This window comes from Podarcis tiliguerta (assembly GCF_965153285.1).
Source record: "Podarcis tiliguerta genome assembly, chromosome: 8".
Taxonomy (NCBI): domain Eukaryota; kingdom Metazoa; phylum Chordata; class Lepidosauria; order Squamata; family Lacertidae; genus Podarcis; species Podarcis tiliguerta.
In genome coordinates, this window is record NC_139541.1 from 61168439 (window position 1) to 61188646 (window position 20208).

At 45.6% G+C, this 20208-nt stretch overlaps 1 protein-coding gene across 2 annotated transcripts in view; it reads left to right on the forward strand.

Moving 5' to 3' along the window:
* MAN1C1 (mannosidase alpha class 1C member 1) overlaps positions 1–20208 on the forward strand; it is a 127539-nt gene that overhangs the window by 86304 nt on the left and 21027 nt on the right. For both annotated transcript variants that reach the window (XM_083455244.1, XM_083455243.1), the window contains exons 3-5: positions 5093–5208; positions 12057–12137; positions 17014–17108. In XM_083455244.1, coding sequence (XP_083311370.1) covers positions 5093–5208; positions 12057–12137; positions 17014–17108 — 292 coding nt within the window. The remainder of the gene's footprint in view (positions 1–5092; positions 5209–12056; positions 12138–17013; positions 17109–20208) is intronic.

A 20208-nucleotide genomic window follows, 5' to 3' on the forward strand; every position in this document is an offset into this window, starting at 1 on the left:
GGAGCTGAGAAAAATGGCTTAGCCAAGCCTCCATGGTTAGTCCCATCAGGAGTTTACAGTAATAGAATCCACAGAGTTGGAGGGGGTTTGTGTAGGCCAGCTAGGACAACCTTCTGGCTGCCCAGCTTCTGCTCAATGACCTCGAGTGGGGGAGCCACCTGGCACTCTTACAGGTGCCACATGATGCTCATTCTGCATTTGCAGGAAATTATCTTTAAGTGTGGCAGCACTCATACTTTGCAACTCTCTGCCTGTTGGCATTAGGCAGGCACCTTCACTGGACTCTTTTCGGTGTCTGCCTAAAGCATTTTCTTTAGGCAAGCCTATCAGGTCATGTAGAATTGCTGGCATGTGTTCCAATCTGGTTTTTAGCTTCTTGTTGGGTTGTCATTTTTTCATGTTTTACATAGTTGTTTTAAACTGTTTTTTATGATTTTTTATTTATTATTATTTTAGTAAACCGCTTTGAGGTCTTGCTATAATCAAGAAGTGTATAAATATTTCATAAATAAATTTGTTCATTTACTTTTATTTCTAGAAAGTACCACCCTCTCTTAATATGTCAGGGTGGTTGGTGTGCATCAACATAAAGACTAGCTACAAGGGAAGGGAATTAAGCTATGCGTAGGGCTGTCATCATGGAAAAGTCATCTAGCGAATTGCACTCAGGGGTGACTGCGGATGTACATTATTTTTTGTGACTTGGAAACTGCAGTTTTATTAATGCAGCTTAAATTTGCTGAATCTCACCTAATAGTTTCAGAGCTGGGTAGCAACTCAGTTTGAAGATTGCCTGCAACTGAAAACCTGCAATAAAAGCCATACTCAGCCCTCTGGCCCTCCTAATCTGGCATGGTGGGTGCTCAACAGCCCCTCTGCTGTTGCAGTCCAAGGCAGGCAGCAGAAACAGGGAGCTGGAGGCATTCTGCTTGGTAGTGGGACAAGGTTGTGAAGCCCCTGGTTGTTTATACAGTGGGGCGCTGGAGTCAGTTGTGCTTGGTCTGCGTTTGCACTGTTCCCCCCTGCTGGAAGACAATGGCAGTAACCACTAGATCCCTGCTCAGGAGGGAATTTATACTCTGCTAGTTAATCCAGCAGCACCGTTCCTTTGACAAGGCCTGTTTTGGACACCCAGAGTGTTTGTTTAGAAACCTGCTGTTGCCAGTTGCTGTCATCTCTTAGCATTCATAATGGTGCTAGAAAGCCATGAGTCACTTTTCACTGGAAATGTGCATTCATTGTCTGACAGAACAAAGGGTTCTCCGTTAAGAGAGCTATCTGATCTTGCATGTCATTTCTTACAGCTAGAGAATGGCTCTCTCCCTTTGCCAGGCAGCTGTGGAGAAAACTGTGCTTTAACCAGAAAGAGCCTGGAGAGACTGTTTGGTCTCCGGGCTTGGTCCGAAGGGTACATGTTACACCAGCCTCGCTGGAGCTATGCAGTCAGTCAGGATCTCATAACACTAGAACGGAGGCAACACTGGAAGGCAAAAGGAAGTACTTCTTCACACAGCACATAGACTACTGAATTTGATCCAACAGGAGATAGTGATCGCCATCAACTTGGATGGCTTTCCAAAAGGATGAGACATTTCATGGAGGATAAGGCTATCAGTGGCAAGGAGCCATAATGGCTATGTTCAGCTTCCACTGCGGAAGGCAGCATTCTTCTGAATACCCTGTGTTGCTTGGTGTCTGGCAGGTGTATAATCTGGACTCTCCACTTCAAGCACTAAAATGTCTTGGGTCTCATTTGTTCAGGCTCTGATCTACCTCAGATTGCGCTCTCTGTTATCTCTCACGGCATATATAAGACTCATATATAAGGTAACGGTAAAGGGACCCCTTACCATTAGGTCCAGTTGTGGCCGACTCTGGGGTTGCGGCATTCATCTCGCTTTATTGGCCAAGGGAGCCGGTGTACAGCTTCCGGGTCATGTGGCCAGCATGACTAAGCTGCCTCTGGCGAACCAGAGCAGTGCACAGAAATGCCGTTTACTTTCCCGCTGGAGCGGTACCTATTTATCTACTTGCACTTTGACATGCTCTTAATTCCTGGCATTTATCTGCCTTAATTCCTGGCATTTATCTGGCCACAACCAGAAACACAAAACAAAAACACTCTTTCTTCATTGCTGTCATAGTGGTAAGGCAACTTGTCTTTCGCATTAAGCATCCCTTCAGAGACCATTCTGGAGACACCTGCCAGTGTGTTTGGTCTTTAATGGGGCTCTGCTTCTCTGGTAGGAATCTCATGCGTAACCATATTGGTGTGACCCAAGCAGCAGTTCTTCAGAATGATCTGGAAATGTGGTCTGACAAACTATTTTCACACAGACATCTGTTGCAGCTGATTTCCCCAGGAGCAAACTGTTCGCTTTTTATCAGGCTTTAACACATTTTGGCTTCGAATTCATAGCTGATGAGTGCCACGAGTTATCAGAAGAGTTGTGAACCAATTAAAGGTTGTTTCTGTTTTAAGTCTCCTGACAGTATTGCTTTCACTGAGTCATTCATAGATTTTAAAAACTCAATACTATAGGATCTTAATATACCCCAAGGGATTTTCTGCCCTTAAACACCGGACAGTTCAGGCTCTCTCTCTTCTCTGCTCTCCATCCAGGCACCAGAAACTCAATGGAGGGTGAGATTGTTTTACAGTACTGATGTCTTTGTCCTCTTTTCTTCCTTCCTCAAATTGAGCCGCTGTGTACATGCTCCGGGTCTTGTTCCATTCCATAATCTGGGAAGGCTGAATGGGAAAACATGCAGAAGTGGAACCTGCTCAACATGCTTCAGGCCATATACCCAGTGGTGTAGCACAGGGGCAGTTGCCTCAGATGCAAAATATCAACACCCAGTGCTGCCTAAATACAGCTTCATGCTTTCATCTCTGGGCTCCGTTGAAAGCAACTTTCCCATGCAAACCAGGAAGTGACATCTATGACACCATTAGGCAGTTGAATATGCATGCGTACTCCATCCACTTCCCTCCTTACCACCCATCCCCTCTGTGTGGCCCCAGGCACTGGCAACCCATGTTATACCACTGCATACACTCCCTTCTTTTACACCTGAACGAAGATCCTGTAAGAGCGTGAAGTCATATAAGGTTATTCCAGAATTCTGCTTTTCTGGAGAGGAAGCAGACTGTTCTGTGGAGGACTGAGGATAGGTGAACCTCCGTCTTTTTCATATGAATTGACAGATTAGGAACAGAGGCTTTATTAAAATTGTTAGAGAGACAAAAGAAAAAGGACAAATTGTTACAGTTTCTGCTTTAGGAGGCCTGACTTCATTGGTCGTTCAGAATTCTCTCAGATTGTCAACAGGTAGATAGATACGGTTGGACTGATAGGCACTGTACACATGGATCTTGTAAAAACCTTCTGACAAAATCCTTCCCCAAAGGCCATTAAGTACACATAGCAGTCACAAGATAAGAGGTCAGGGTAGCCAACAGGGCACCCTCCAGATATTTCTAAGCTACAACTCCCAGTATCCCTGAACGTCGCCCCTCCTGGCTGGGGCTGATGGGAACTGAAGTCCAACAACACGTAAACTGCTTTGAGGTTTTATACAGTCAAGCGATATATACATTTTATGAAATAATAACAACATCTGGAGGGCCCCGCATTGGCTATCCCTGCTTTGATGAAATGGTAACTGGTTAAGGGGGAGGAAGCAAATGGGTATGTGAGTGTAGGGATCATGCTAAATTATTTGGGATGATGAAATCCAAGGCAGACCATGAAGAACTCCAACTGAGTCTGAACTGTTGGTGACTAACCAGGAAAGAGTTAGCAGGGTTGCACTGGATAACTTGATGAGGAGGTCATCTCAGTGTGTGGCATCTGTGAAAAAGGCGGGGATTCCATGTGAAGCTCATTAAACTGGAGATTAAGAGGAGCAAATAAGAGGTGCTAATTGCCTTTGCTTTGCTGTGAAAGCCTGTTCTCTGTTTTTGAGAACTCTTGGTCTATGCTCCATTTCCGTTCTCCAGTCAGCCAGCTGATGGACTTGATCATGCTGCTTGCACTGATTAATTGGCGTGAACCCAGGCTGAACACACTGTTTCAACATGGGATATAAAAATTAAAGCTGTGTTTTTAAAGATGGGTTGAAAACTGGGGTTCTTGTTGAAATTTCAATGACAAAGTCCTCCAGCGCCCTTCACCAGAACTTGCCCTGTCTGGAAAGCCTTCAGCAATAACCCCTTGACACTCAGCAACAGCTGAATTTTTAGCTGCAAATGTAGCTGTGGAGCTGTGGCACAAAGGCAAGTTTTTTAACTGGTAGCACCAGCGTTATGGAATGCTTTCTGTGCTGAAATATGAGAGGCCCCATCAGTATTGACATCCCACTGGCTCTTGAAAACACAGTTATTTAGACAAGCATTTCCCTCAACTCCTCACCTGAACCTCCGGATGCAATTGCTGTTTTGACTGTTTTCATTGTTATGTTACTTTAATGGGCTTGTTTTATTCTACATTTTAAGCATGTATTTAATGTTTTGATGAAATTGTTCAACTGTATATTTTAATTCTGAGTGGATATGTTTTTGTAATTGGTTTTATACTTGGAAACCACTTAGAAGCCAATTTGACAAGCAAGCAGTGTGTGTGTGTGTGTGTGTGTGTGTGTTGTAACTCCCATTTACACCTCAACCATTTCTCTGTTACCTAGCTTCTCTGTTTGGCACACATACACATCCCAATCACAATTTCAGGCATAAACTCCTTGGGGAAGGAATTTGCCCCCTTTAAAAGTACCATATTATTTCATTTATGAATTGCTTCCCATGGAACATCTTGAAGCAATTTCATAATGCAATAAATGTGCATATAAAAGCATATATAGAAACAATTAAGAACCAATGCATATATAAAAGCAGTTAAAACAATTACGTAGCTAAAAACAACAGCAGCACAGATGCCAGCCGGAATCTTGTATAAATTCTAAATGATAACGTGAATGCTAAATGCCATTTAACCATTAGTGTTTCTGTTGTTTTTTACAACCTTCCATGCACAAACACATGGGAAGTAGAATAAAGATCCATTTCAAACTGTTCTGTTTTCTGCTGATGCAGGAGGTCTCCGGGGAGCAACTGTGGTGGATGCCTTAGATACTCTGTATATCATGGAGCTGCAAGAAGAATTCCAAGAAGCCAAAGATTGGGTGGAGAAGAACTTTGACTTGAATGTGGTGAGTCAGTCTTTGAATATGTTTCTCTGAGCTGCAGAAACCGCCTGGCATGTTTGGGACCCTGGAGTTTTGACTTTGGGCTCCTCACAGACAAAGGCATCCAGACCCAGCAGAAGCAAGCTGAGAATTGGGAATTGGTGCAGTTCTGTCAAGTACCAAGAAAGGGCTCATCCACACTTAACCTTTGCTGTGCACTTTTCTAGGCAAAGGTCCAGAGACTTTCCAAGTCCGTGTCCAATCTGTCTGTCTATTTATTTATTTTGTTTGATTCAGTGGTAACATGTCTGTTTTCCCAGGGAAAGTGCCAGGACAAACAAACAAGCAAAATAATGGAGCAATCCATTGAAAACCTGATTGCCATTTACGCCGGTTCAGTGGTAAAATGTGGGTTTAGCCAGTGAAAGCTCTGGTACAAAAGCAAAAAAAAAAAAAACAACAACACTGGGATACAGACTTGGAATTCCCAGACCTATGACCAGAAACACATTACAAAAGGAAGTGTGAATGAGCCCAAAGTGTCCTTGATGCTTCCGCAAGGGTCACAGTACATCTGGCCAATGTCTTGTTCTACTTACCCTGATTGATAAATACCTAAACAGGTTCAACTGCAAACTACACGCGGCTTTTGTGGACCTGACCTCCGCCTTTGACTCCATTCCCAGAGATAGGCTATGGCAGAAGCTTAGTCATACCAGCATAGATAAGAGACTCCTCCTCCTTCTTATGGAAATTCATAATGACATATCGGCCAGAGTAAAATTCGGCCCTCTGGGAGCTCTTTCTGATTCTTTCCCTCTGAATAAAGGGGTCAAACAGGGCTGCCTCTTGGCCCCTTTTCTATTCAATTTCTATATCAATGACATCGTCACAACTACGAAGGCCCTAAATCAATCTGCCCCCTCCTTACAACAGCTCAAGATCCCCATATTACTCTATGCGGACGACATGGTGATACTGTCATTAACCAAGCTGGGCTTAAACAACATGCTCAGAGGGCTCATGACATATTGTGATACCAACTCCCTTAAAATTAATTTCGCCAAAACCAAAATTCTTACTTTTGGCATGAAAACTCGGAAGTCACTCTGGAATTTTGAGGGCCATTCTATTGAACATTGTTCAGCATTCAAGTATTTGGGTATCATTTTTCAGCATGGGCTTAGCTGGTCAGCTCACCTAAATACAACCATCCTGGCTGCCCGCAGAACCATCAAAGCCTTGGAGAAATTCTACTATGCAAAAGGCGGCCAGCTGGTTCCACCAATCAGAAAAGCATTTATCAGCAAAGTCCTCCCGATGTTATTGTATGGGGTTGAAATCTGGGGGTGGAATTTAAAAACACTACAACGGCTGGAGATTCTACAAAACTCTTTTGCACGGAAGATACTGGGTCTCCCCAAGGGCTCGGTTGCAGCACAGTTAAGAACAGAACTGGGCCTCCCCTCCATTGTTGCGAGAGCCCACATTAGAATTATTAGCTTTTATTGTAAATTAATCAATGCCCCAGGTCCCCTACTAGCCAGGCAAGCCTTTTTAACGTGTTCTCAAAGCAATAAATGGTCCAAGGCCATGGTGACTATTACTGCACGCTACTCTCTCCCAAATCTTGACTCGCTGTCCTCTTGGGACAAACATAAAATCCGGGCCTGGATTCTTACAAGAGACGAGGCCATGGACCGGGCACAGTCCACCTCAGCTCGCCTCTCCATGTGGCTCCCTAAAGTGAAAGTGGTAAGATCACTTGCCAACTACTTGATAGACCTGACGGAGCCCAACTTGAGAAGAGCGTTTACTATGGCCCGCTTCCATTCTATACCCACGGCCTTCCTGCAGGGGATTTATTCTAAGACCCCTATTACCCAGCGTCTATGTCCATGCACAATGAATGAAGTAGAGGACTTCATACATTTCTTTTTCTACTGCCCTATTTATGAGCCAATAAGATCTAAGCTCCTCCTTTTGATCCCGTCCACCATTACATCTAAGGAAGACTGTTTGAAATCGCTTCTTGTGGACGCAAATCCCCAAATCTCACGTGGGGTGGCAATATTCATAGTGCAGGCTCTGAAACTCAGGGCTACTCTGACAGGGTAGCGTGCCCTAGACCTGGACCTGTTTTAATCTTTTTATTACTTTTAACTCAATATGCTGAGTCTGTTCTGGGGCCATTTTGTGCTTTATATATACCCGCATACTAGTTTTTGGGCGCTGGCTATTATATCTTTGCATTATTGTCTTCGGGTAACTTAAATGTCACTACGCCAGCCAAAACACCTGAATTTTGCTGGGTTGCTTGTCTCTAGTTTGTCTTTTTTCTTTTTTGTATTGTCTTATTTTGCTATGGCAGTTTGCTAATGCAATAAAGGTTTTGACTTTGGCTTCTTATTATTTAGAAATTTCCCTTGCTCACTGGTTAAGAGCATCAGAGAAGATAAAATCCAATCATGTCAATTTCTCTGTTGCTTTCCCCTTAAGTGTCATTTATTTCTATCTCCAACTCATCCTTGTCCACTCAGCAAGGTTGGTCGTTTCAGAAGTCAAACATGGCTGCAGGCATTTGAAGCTCAAGTGTTAACAGCCTAGCACTTTCAATTTGTAATAAAAAGTTGTGTTAAATCTAACACCACATTTTTATTGGAGGTGCAGAATGGGGCAACTTGGTGGAGGAGGGACTTGAACCCAAACCTCCCAGACCTGAACCGAAATCACTGGGTCGCAGGGGCTCTCTTATGAACATTTAAGTCTGATATTGGTATTTGGTGATCATAAATGGGTTTCTGAATCTTGCGCTTCAGTTAATCACCATTTGAAAATGAAGCTAAACATAACTTTGCATGAGCTAGTGCAGCCTTCTGTGTAATAAGCCTAGAGGCTAAATACTGGAAGAGAATTGCCACTGTTCTTCAGACGAATGAGAGAAGCTGACCTAGAAGCTGGAATAGGGATCAGGATCTTCTCTGGCCTATTTCTGTTAAGAGACAGAGGAACATAGGAAACCGGGGAATCTCAGGCCTAGGGCCAAATGCAGCCCCCAGGCCTGTCTTTGGCCCTCAGGTCTGCACCCTGCAGGCCACGCCTCCTCTTCCAGGCCACACTCCTCACTGGATATACTTTGCACCCTCTTTTATTGTTTTTGCCTGGCTGGAATGTGTTCTTGGACTCTTATAATGCCTCTTACTTGCCTTGCAGAAGGCTGTGTGAGTGTGTGTAGAAACTCGCCTACTGTGTAGAGTTGACATTTTTATTAGTTGCTCCGCCCACTTTTGTCTTTGGCCCCTCCCACAGTTGGTAAATAGTCACTAGAAGGGAATGCGGTCCTTGGCCTGAAAAGGGTTCCCCACCTAAAACAACATTGCCTACACTGACTGGCCATTACTCTTCAGGGAAGGGAACTTAGCAGCCCTAGCTGGAGAGTTTGCACAGATTGAATCTGGGACCTTAGCAGATGCTCAGCCACTGAGATACAGCTTCTTTGCCAGTCCCAGTGCCACTCTCACCTAAGGTTAGAGCTTGGTCGTGATATGCACAGGCTGGTATGCATCCCTTGGGTCTCTGGTTCAAGACCTACTGAGGTTTCAGATCCTGTGTTTACCAAGATGGTGTTCAGATTCTAATTTCAGAGCTATGCTGCAGTTGTTGCAGCATAACTAGCATTTTCTTTGAAGCAAGAACAGCTAGTTCAGCTGCCTCACCTTCCTAGAAAAGCGTCATTTTGAAAGAGGTGACCAGCACAAACTTGCAAACGGACAGTCGCATCTGATAAATTCTGGTTGAATGGTTTGTGTTTGGCATCAGATCGATAGGCCAAGAGATGGAATAGACAGGGATAATTGATCTGTGTTTTCACAAAAGCTCTTCCTCCCACCCCATCCGCCCTCACAGATCAATCTGCAAATTCAAGAATGAACCTTTTAAATAGCTGGATTGCAGGATTTAAATGTGGGTGAGACCAGGTCTCCATTAAAAACCGTGTGTGTGTGTGTGTGCATGCGCGTGCACACATATTTGATACTATCAGCAGTCAAGAATCAACCAACATGAAGGTGATGCACTTGGAAAATAAAATATACAGTGCATTGTTCCCAAAGGCTGGTAACTCGGTTTGTTTTTGAGCAGAGATGAATTAACCATTTCCTAAAAGGATTGGACATAAAATTGGAAGTCCTAGGTTCAAAACTGGTCCAGTCAGAACTGGATGGTCCTGGGCAAGTGTCTTATCCTTAAATAAAAATGCCACACCTCATGGCTGTCTGTCCTTCCATTGGATGGTGTGTGGGCTACACTTCAAGGCTCCCAAGCCACTGTTTCCCCTCACCATCTCATTTCCCATGTGTGTTCATCTGATGCTCCCACCTGGCCACACACAGCCAGGCAGTGGTAGCCTAGCATGGGGCAGGTAGGCTTGACCTATCTAACAGCTGGATTCAGCCCCCCTGCCCTGCTTGCACACCTGAGACCCAGTTTTACTAATGTGTATCCTTAGCTATGAAATGTCAGGCTTGTGGCATTTCACACATTGCTCTAAAGTCACACCAACCTGAAAACGTTCAGAATTTGAAATATGCCACAGTGGTTGTATATGTACCATACATGGCTTCCCTCAAATAACCCTGGAAATTGTAGTTTGTTAAGGGTTCTGGGAATTGTAGCTCTGGGGGTAAACTACAGATTCCACCATTCTTTGTCAGGGTGTGTGTGTGTGTGTGCTTTAAATGTATAGTGTGTACAGAGCCCTGGACTCAGATCCCTGTTGCACTGTAAAACTCACTGGGTGACCCAGTTGCACACTCCTCATATAACCTTCCTCTTAGGTTGTTGAGAAGGCAATAAGAGGAAAACCATGTGTACCGCTGAGAGCTCCTTGTGGGGAGTAAAGTGTGTGTGTGAAAGAGAGGGAGGGAGAGTTATTCCCTGTATATGATGTGAGGAGAGAAACCTGCGACCCTTTCTCAAGGCTGATGTATGCTGCTTTCTTGCACTTCCTTTCCATTTCCCTTTTTCTAATGGTGCTTTTTACTCATCCCTGAAGTAGATGTTCTACCTGGAAGCTGTGTATGCGTGCGAGCGGGTGTGTTGCAAGAAGCTGATATTTATTCAGAAAGCAAAACTGAATTATCATGCAGGATCAGGCTTGAGGAGCAAATCTTTGAAAGGAACAATTTGACTGCAATTGCTTTGACATTTCACTGATCCAAAGCTGGATTATTATAGATCACAACTAGCTGCAGGTAAAGGGTTATCTAAAAGACTCCCATTTACAAATCAGCGGATGCTCAGGAAAGAAAGAAAGCTATGCAGGCCTGCCTTCTACATCATACTGTCCCAAATGTCTTTGCTTCGAAATACCCCATTGTCTCCTGCCTATCCATAACGTACCCCTCCATTATTTGAACGAAATGGATATGCGAGTTCTTCAAACGAGACACAAAGCAGAGGGAACAGGAAGCGTTCAACAATCATGTTTCCTGCCTTCTCCTGCCAACACCCTTCTTGTAACGTTCAAACACTCAGTTGCTGGCACTGCTGGCCCAGTCCCCCGCCTAGGAATTTACATAAGTTAGGGAAGTCATGTAAAGCTCTTTCACTTTTTAAAATGGCTGTATTGGATGTAGGGAACCTTTGACCCCTGGAGGTTGCTAAACAACAGCTCCCATCATGCCTGGCCATTGGCCCATCGGCAACATCTGGAGAGCACCATTTTGGAAGCCCCACCCTTTCCTTTGCATGTGGGAAGGCCTCGTCCGCTGAGTAAAATTCACAGCAGGGCTAGTAAGCAGGTAACTCTAGGGTTAGTATATAGGTGGTTCACAACTTACAGTTCTTTAACATGCACACATTCAGCTTTACATACTTGGCAAAAATAAAAATAAAAAAAATAAAAAGGGAGTGGGCCTCTGGGAAAAAAGACTTTGGCAATCCGCAGAACGTAACCCCACTGTAAATTGAGAGTCACCTGTACTTTCCTCATGTGACTTCATCATTTTTAATCTTTTTAAGAACCCCTCGGGGATAGCCAACATGGTGCCCTCCAGCTATTGATGAACTACAACTCTCATCAGCCCCAGCAAGCATGGCTAGTGGCCTGGGTTGATGGGAGTTTTAGTTCAGCAGCACCTGGAGGGACAAAGGTTCACCACCACTGTGCTACATGATATGTGGCAGTTCACACATGGCCCTGGCGTGTCAGTTTCACACACAGGAGCGGTTTATGGCATAGGGGCAGACTGTGGATATGCATATTTTCTCCCACTTCACATAGCCTCTTAAATGTGATCAGAGGCCTGTCTGCAAAAAAACCCTCACGTGGAAAGCCCCTCCACCCCCGTTTTGCCAACCTGTGGATTGTGTAAGTGGGATCCTGCTTGGGAACTGACCTGCCAAAGCCCCAGTTTTCATTCAAAGCATAATGTGGATGGGGGTGAGCAAGTGCAAGGCTCACTTCTGCACCCCTTCAGTGTGTGCTGCAGCCATGTGTGACTTCTTCTCTAAGAGCACTGCTAGATATAGCACTGCTGGCAAAGGCCCTGCATTTCCATCTCCCCTTCCCCCATGCTAGCATTTCACCGCTAGGCACCATTATGTTCCCCCCCACCCCACCCCTTTAAGCAGCTAATGGAAGTGGGGAGCGACACGCTCAGTGCTATGATGTCATGCAGTGAGATTTACTGGAGGAGAAGTTGCAAGGAAACTCAGGGCTTCTGTTTTGGCCAGCAGCCTCACGCTCTGTATCAGCTTCAAGTTCCATCCTGAGGAATGTGTTTTTGCTTACTTTGTGTCACTGGTCAGTCTTACAGTCTTACCATCCAGTTAGCATATAACCTGAAACCTTCCCACATTGTTCTCCACAGAATGGTGAAGCTTCCTTGTTTGAAGTGAACATCCGCTACGTCGGAGGGCTTCTGGCTGCATATTACCTAACTGGAGAAGAGGTTTGTTCCACATCGTTTCATACATGGAGCGTCAGAGAGAGCTGCATTCTACACCCACCCGCCAACATCCACACAACACACACAATTGTCCCCAGAGAACCCTAACCACCAAACCCTTCGAAGCAGTCCCCTGTGTCTCAGCAAGCTAAAAATCTGACTCCTTTATAAATATTGGAATGCTGATGATGGCTGTTAATTAAGTCTTGCATAATTACTTTGCCTGGCTCATCTGTATAGATATTTTCTCCCGTGGACAATTTTTCCTAAATAGCTCTTTGGTTTGGTACATTGGTCCCCGCTGAAATGCTGTTTGCCGTGATCTTGGCCTTGCGTTCAGAACTTGTTAATTTCCTGATGTTCGAGAGAAGAACTTTCATAGGTCCCTCGGGGTCACGTTAAATGCTGCAGTGGGGTAAGTGTCATTTTTAGTGGCGGCTGTTTTCCGCTATATCGCCGCAAAAGCAGCCATGAGTGTCAAGGCAGCTTGACAAGGCCCTCAGCTCTGTTTTCTGCCTTCCAAGGCATCCTGCACCATTCTGCGGAAGCCCCACCAACTGCAAGCCCCCCCCCCCACGTTTTGTAACCACCACCAAAACTCAGTGCAAAGACAGAAAGTCCCACTAGGATTTTCATTTATCAGATGAGTAATTACTTACCTTCAGAACTTTTAGTCAGAAGATAGAGCAGTTTTGTAAATAATAAGCCAACAAAAGTTACCAACTTGCAGAAAAACAAAAGACTAGTCTGCTAAGAGGGTGCATTCCTATGCCAGCTGCAGTGGAAGAGAACCCACCCTCTTCTACAGCCGGCATGGAAACGCCGGCTACTCCCTGTCTTAGCAAGCTATTTAAAAAACAGAAAATTGGAGGGGGGTGGTGGAAACCTTCTCACTTCGCACAGCGTGCTGTGTGTGTGTTTGAGCTTGTTGCTCCATGCAAACCGGTGGCATGCGTTAGCGTACATTGCAGAACGCTACGCAGGGATTCTACCATCCATATGCTAGTCCTCTGTGCACTGAAGATGGAGAGGGTGGCAATGGCAAAGAAGCTGCCTTGGGTATCTTTGGTGGGAAAGGCAGGCTATAAATTTACTAAAGTACATAAAAATAAATAAGCTGTCTTTAAGGCAACTTATCCTCATGACTGATTTTCTCATTCTCCCCTTTGAAAACCAGCATCTTAGCACATGGAGCTGTGGCCTTGGATTTGAGAGGGCTGGTTAGAAATCCAAGCTTGCTTGTGGATTTCAGTCCTTGTACTTGCAAAAAGCACGCAGACCCTCCCCTCCCCCCCGACTGATGCTATGCAAGGACGGGAAAAGCACAATAATTCACTGCCGAGGACAGGATTTGGTACCTTGAAAATTCCAGCTTTCATTTGAGAGGGGTTCCGGCCCGTACAACTGCAAATGTAGTCTTGCAAGTGTGTGAGCAACATCTGGTGATGCGGCATAAGCCAGAGAGGACTCCTCTGTCTGTGAGATTTCCAAGGATCAGGAGGTAGGGCTTTGGTGTCCCTCCATATTTCTAGCACAGGAATATAGGAAGGTGCCTTATACTGAGTCTGGCCACTGGTCCATCTGGCTCAGCAGTGTCTATACTGACTGGCAGCACCTCTCCAGGATTCCAGACAGTGTTCTCCCCCATCCCTACCTGGAGATGCTGGGGACTGAACCTGGGACCTTCTGCATGCAAGGCTGGTGCTCTACCACTAAGCTACAGCTCACCCTATTCTACAGAAACAGAACGAATGATGCTACCTCTCCCTTTCCTGGTTCCCTGCCCCAAACCTTAATCTTCACACCTTGAAAATATGTATTTGCGTACAGATCTGGAGGGAGTCATGCTGCCTATTCAAGCCCTGAGGAACTGGGCCATCCCTGATGACCCAAAGTCCCAGATCTGGTTTGGAGAGGAAGTTTGCTTTTAACTGACAGGCTTTGAATGGGCAAGGTATGAACCTAGGGCAGGGGGAAGAGAAGGCCTTAGTGATACCCCTGCAGCCTATGGTGTGTCCCTCCAAAGATGTTTCTTCTTCCCTTTTGAGTGAATGCCATCTGCTTTCCAAAGGTGATGCAGCCTCCAGCCTCAACAAAGATTAATCTCCCTTGCCAAAATGAATTTTGCTGAGCGATAAAATTCCACTGCAGTACGCTTTCTCCTTGTTTTCCCGCTGCTCCCAAGTACAAGCAGAGGCTGTTTGCATCATCTATTTCTGACGGTGGGCATGGAGGGATTGCGCAAAATGCCCAAGGCAGATCTGGCTGGGGGCTTTGCATATCTGAGCAAGAGAGTTAAACCAATTCAGGGCCAAAAATGGAAGGAGTTGTGTGCAAATGTTCTAGCATTTTGCTACTTTAAAAAATAATAATCCTAGTGTGTTTTGAGCTGTGGAGCTGTTTATTTTAGTAGCTCAGCCTTTGCCAACCTGATGTCTCCTTAATGTTTTCAACTGCAACCCCCCTTGACGCCTGGTTGACGAAGGCTGCCCTAGCTCTTGCAAGTATGTAATTTGTGGCAGTTTCCACTCTCTCTTCCATTTCTGATAAAATTCTGTGACATGCCTGGCTTAGGTACATCCAGGTCATTTCTCTTTCCACCTCTTCTCTCTTTCTGGACCTGATCTTTGCCATCTAAATGAAAGCCCCCCAAATATATAGGGAAACAGCATGGACTATATCCTCCAGAGGATTTCCTGCTGTCATAGAACCATCAGCTGCAGCTTGGGCTCACTTAGGGGGACTTGAAGGGAAAAGCTTGTGCACGATCCCCTAAGCAACTTAATAGGTTTCCTGTTGTTATGACTAATCTATTGAGCACTGGTAGTAATTGTTCCTCAAAAGAATTGGCAGGCCCAGATTGGGGAAACTTAATTTGCCAAGTTAAAAAAAAAAAGAACCTTGGAAATGAATTAGAACAGACAGTAAACTGTTAAAAAAAGGAATGAGGAAGACATTAACTGTGGACTTGAAGTTCTAGATCCTGATGTTCATTGTGTAGTAATGAACTGTGAGCAAAAAGGCTGTGTGATGTGGATATATTTACACTACATTAGGAGCTGTTGTGTGGGACGCGGGTGGCGCTGTGGGTAAAACCTCAGTGCCTAGGACTTGCCGATCCCATGGTCGGTGGTTTGAATCCCCACGGGGGGGGGGGTGCGCTCCCGTCGTTCGGTCCCAGTGCCTGCCAACCTAGCAGTTCGAAAGCACCCCCGGGTGCAAGTAGATAAATAGGGACCGCTTACCAGCGGGAAGGTAAACGGCGTTCCGTGTGCTGCGCTGGCTCGCCAGATGCAGCTTGTCACGCTGGCCACGTGACCCGGAAGTGTCTGCGAACAGCGCTGGCTCCCGGCCTCTAGAGTGAGATGAGCGCACAACCCTAGAGTCGGTCACGACTGGCCCGTACGGGCAGGGGTACCTTTACCTTTACCTTTAGGAGCTGTTGTGGTTGTGCTTCAAGTTTCAGACCCCTTGTGGTTTCTGTTTCCTGAAATAATTTTTGTCCCTTGGTGTGAACATCTCAGTCATGCAATGCCCATCCTGCTCCACCCACCCATCCAGCCAAAAAACAAACAAACAAAAAAAAAACCCACCAATGATTACACCTCTCAAAGTAGAGTGAAGGCATGCCTGCCAAGGCATTAGCATAAGAATTTGTGGAGAGAAGCCATAAGCCAGCTTCTCCGAGTGAGTTGGCAGTAGATCAGGTGGCAGGATTTGAAGCTGAACCCTTTGACTTATTGGTTAGTCTTTACTCAGCTGGTTAAAGGAGCAGTGGCTTGTGGGGAGGAGGGGGGAGAGATGAGCTGTGCCACACGAGGAGATGCCACGTTTTTCATGCCAGATGTAAGGACGCATTCACGTAATCCTCTTCATTTTCCATTTCCTCAGATAACACAGGGCTCGCCTGTAAATTACATGGATTGGGGGGGGGGGTGAGAAATGGGAAGAATGCAGATGCGGTGTCTGATAGTAGCTATCTTATTGCAAATGAATTACTTGTGCTGAGTCACAAGACTGCAGACGAGCTGAGGTCCTCTCAGCTCTCCCGACCCCTGGTTGTTTATTTGAATGTACACCACACATTCTTGGCCAAAGCCCTTCTTGCTAAAAACGTCCAAAGTGGATCATTTCATAGGTTATTGCTTAGTATCCTAAACTGGCAACTCCTGACTTGCTTAGGCTGGAGACCGGCAACAGGTTTAAAGGCTGCTGAAGGTGGTATGAAAGAGGCATCCTTACCGGTGGTGTGCACACCTGTTTCTTTTGTATGCTATTGCATCTGGTCAAAGAGAGCTTTGCAGGCTTGCCAGGGTTTGTAGTGGGCTGAGTGTGCACCTTATAGACAACAGTGCCTCTTTCCTATCATCCTAAATGCTCTGCAAAAATGATGCCTGTCTCCAGCTGTAGAAGATCAATTTCCAGGGTGACTCTTTCCTCACCTCCTCGAGTCATTCACAGGTGACTGGTTCAGGTGCAGTCACTTCATCTCCCTTTGCATTACGGCTGCTATTTCAGATCATGAATTTATTTGCGTCCTGGTTTGCTTTGGAGGGATTTGGGGTTGGTGTGAAGCTGCCATCCCCAACCTGATGCACCAGCTGATGGTTCAAATAGTTCATTACAGTTGCGTGGGGGTGGGGAGATAGCCCCTGTGGCCAATGCACACAAACACATTGCATTTGATCCTGGCAGAAAAAAATAAAGTCTGTGTGGATTGGAAACCCCAGCCTGCCTCTCTGTGAAGTGCCTCTTACAAACTAAACATATGGAGATTTCTATTTGGAAACACAACACAATTTGCATTCCTGCACAGTTCTTATTTTCCTTATCTGCTTTCTCACGATGTCTTTCTTCTCTTTCTCTCTCTTTCAAACAGGTCTTCAAAAGCAAAGCCCTAGAACTTGGAGAGAAACTTCTGCCAGCCTTTAACACACCTACGGGCATCCCACGGGGAGTCATAAACCTGGGCAGGCAAGGCACATATTGTTCATCTGTTGTCTTCAATAAATTCAGATGTTGCATCTGGTATGAGAGCAGGCAAGCCCAGCTAGAGGGTAGGCTAAAAGTCCAGCATCCCGTTTCCAGCAGCCAGGTACCTCTGGGAAGCTCACAAGCAGAGCATGATGGTGGTAGGCTTCCCATAGTGCCAACATGCTGCCATCCCAATGTTTTGTACTACTTCTCCCATTGTCCTTCATCACTGGGCATGCTAACTGGGCCATGCCTCCACTCTCCAGGCCACACCCCTCCCTGGCCCTGCTTTGCACCCCAAATGTTTTTGTCTGGCTGGAATATGTCTTTGCTCTTCTATGTGGAGGATAGAGAGAGGAATGTGTTTGCAGAAACTAGCCTACTGTACAAAGGCAATATTTACATTATTTGCTGCGTGCCCACTGCTGCCTCTAGCCCCACCTACCATTGGCATGTGGCCCCTGGAAGGTTGCCCAGAAAGGAATGTGGCCCTCGGGCTGGAAAAAGGTTCTATACCCGTGCCCTAGGCAAACCTGAACTGGCCTAAACCAAAGCATTTGCTACTTCAAATCTTTGATTGTATACGCATGAGACATACCTCCTCTCAGCTCCATCTTTTTATAGAGTTAGGGGCTGGGTAGAGGAAAGGAAACCCTCCCTCTCCACTTTCTCCACACCAGATTTCGCTTTTAAAGCATTGATGCCTTCACTGCAGCTCAATAGGTAGAGCACGAGACTCTTAATCCCAGGGTTGTGGGTTCAAGCCCCATGTTGGGTGAAAGATTCCTGCATTTCAAGGGGTTGGACTAGATGACCCTCATGGTCCCTTCCAACTCCACGATTCTTATGATCCAATGAAATAGCTTTCAGGTAGAGCTCACTCCCGGCCTAGGACCCTCGTACCTATGGGACCACCTCTCCTGGTATACCCCACAGAGGACCTTACGATCCATAAATAGCAACACCCTAGAGGTCCCGGGCCCTAAGGAAGTTAGATTGGCCTCAACCAGAGCCAGGGCCTTTTCAACACTGGCTCCGGCCTGGTGGAACGCTCTGTCTCATGAGACCAGGGCCCTGCGGGATCTGATTTCTTTTCGCAGGGCCTGTAAGACAGAGTTGTTCCGCCTGGCCTTTGGCTTAGAATCAGTTTGATTCCCTCCCCCTCTTTCTTTTTTCCTTTCTCCTCCTGTGAAGAGGCTGCATCTTAATGTTTTAATGTTGTATTTTAATCTTGTTTTTTTAATTGTATTTTAATCAACTTCTTTTTAGTATTGGTTCTTAGCTGCCCTGAGCCCGGTCTTGGCTGGGGAGGGCGGGGTATAAATAACAACAACAACAACAACAACAACAACTCCCCGCCCCCCCTGCCCTGGCCAGCATGCCCACCCTCAGATAGAGTCTGGCTTGCTTAAGGAGGCTTCCTCATTCCCTTGCACCCACATACAGCAGCTGACTGGGAGTTTCACCCTAAGACAGGGAGAGGAACTATGCCTGGGTGTGGGGGATGGCATCTTCTAAAACGAAGAGTGGGCAGCGTCCTATGCATAGTGATGCATAGGCTTTTGGAAGAATGGAGCCTGAACCCCACGGACAAGGGTACAGCCAGGGCACAGCCTCTGGTCAAAAGACCAACAGCTGCTGGGATCATGTGCCCCCCCCTCCCTCCGTACAAGAACTGCATCACAATGGCCAGCTGCTGAGCACAGCTGCCAAAGGGCATTGGCTATTTTGGGACTGCTGATGGAACATTTCAAGAAAAGCTGGATTTTTCTTTGTTTGTTACCCTGCCTCTTTATTTTTTATATGTAAAAAATGCAACATGGTAAATATTAACGGTAAATTTATGTACAGTATATGCGAAAGGTGCCTTGAGGCTTAGGGACAACCCAATCTGAGAGTCTCCGCTTTCAAAGTCAGTTTCTGTCTCTCATGGTGGCAGACAGAAACAACTTTTTGAAAATGTGATCTAATGATTGGGAGGAGAGGGGGAATAAGAAGAGAGGCAGATCAGAATAAATAACTGATTCAGCGGCACAAACCATCTCATATTCCTGGATTGCTTTGGGGGGGGGGGGGGAGTTAGCCACAGCCCCTCTGTTTTTTGTGTGGCAGAAGGCATCATCTTACATCAAGGCCTTTGCACACTTTTATCATAATTTTACTTCAGTCTTTCAAGTCGTAAGATTTTTCTATAATTCTCCAGCCACACAAACACCTCTAGGCATGCCAAGATTTTCTTCACCTTGTGAAACTAGTCTAACCTATTGAATTGCTCTCAGGTGTCAGGTCTGGGAAGGGTTCAGAGGCTTTGGAGAGCTGTAGCCAAGAGGGAGTTGCAGATGAACCCAGTGGCCTAACTCTGTACAGGATGTGGTTGTGTGTTTTTTCTCACATTGTGCCTGTACTGCAATGGGTTACAGTCTGGTTCAGGATGCTGTTCTCATAAAGTCCTGTCTGTTTTTTTCTATTTCTTTTTAATCCGGCTGAATCAGCATTGAGGTGAATTTTGAAGTGCAGAAGTTCATCTCAATAGCCCCCATAGCTAATCACACACACACACACACACACACACACACACACAAATAAATAAATAAGATCTTATGCTATGTGGTGTTGCTCTTTGTCTGTGTATACCAGCACAAATACAGCACATATAACAGCACTACATAACAGAATGCCCAGTTTATTAGGATTAGCGATGACAGCAATCCTATGCATAAATTCCAGGAAGTAAACTTTGTTGAACTCAGTGCTGCTTACTTACGACTGCACAGGTTCAACACTAGGCTTTCCCAAAAGTTATTCAGGCAGCTGTAATGTAACCTTCAGCTTTGGATTAGAAACGCAAACAATCCTGCAATGAAGTGTTATGATTTAAATTGCTAGTGTGAAAGAGGAACCCACATCAAAGAAAAAGAATTACCTCACCTTTGCTTAGTTATTTCCCCCATTTTCTAACTTTCTCCATGCTAATTTGTCACAAACACATTTGTAAGCCTTGCTAGAGCAATGAGGGCCTGTCAATTGCCCTGACACTCCAGTACATGGCATTGATGCTTCTGCTCTGAAGAAAGTCCCAGAGCTGCGCTTCCCCTCTGTC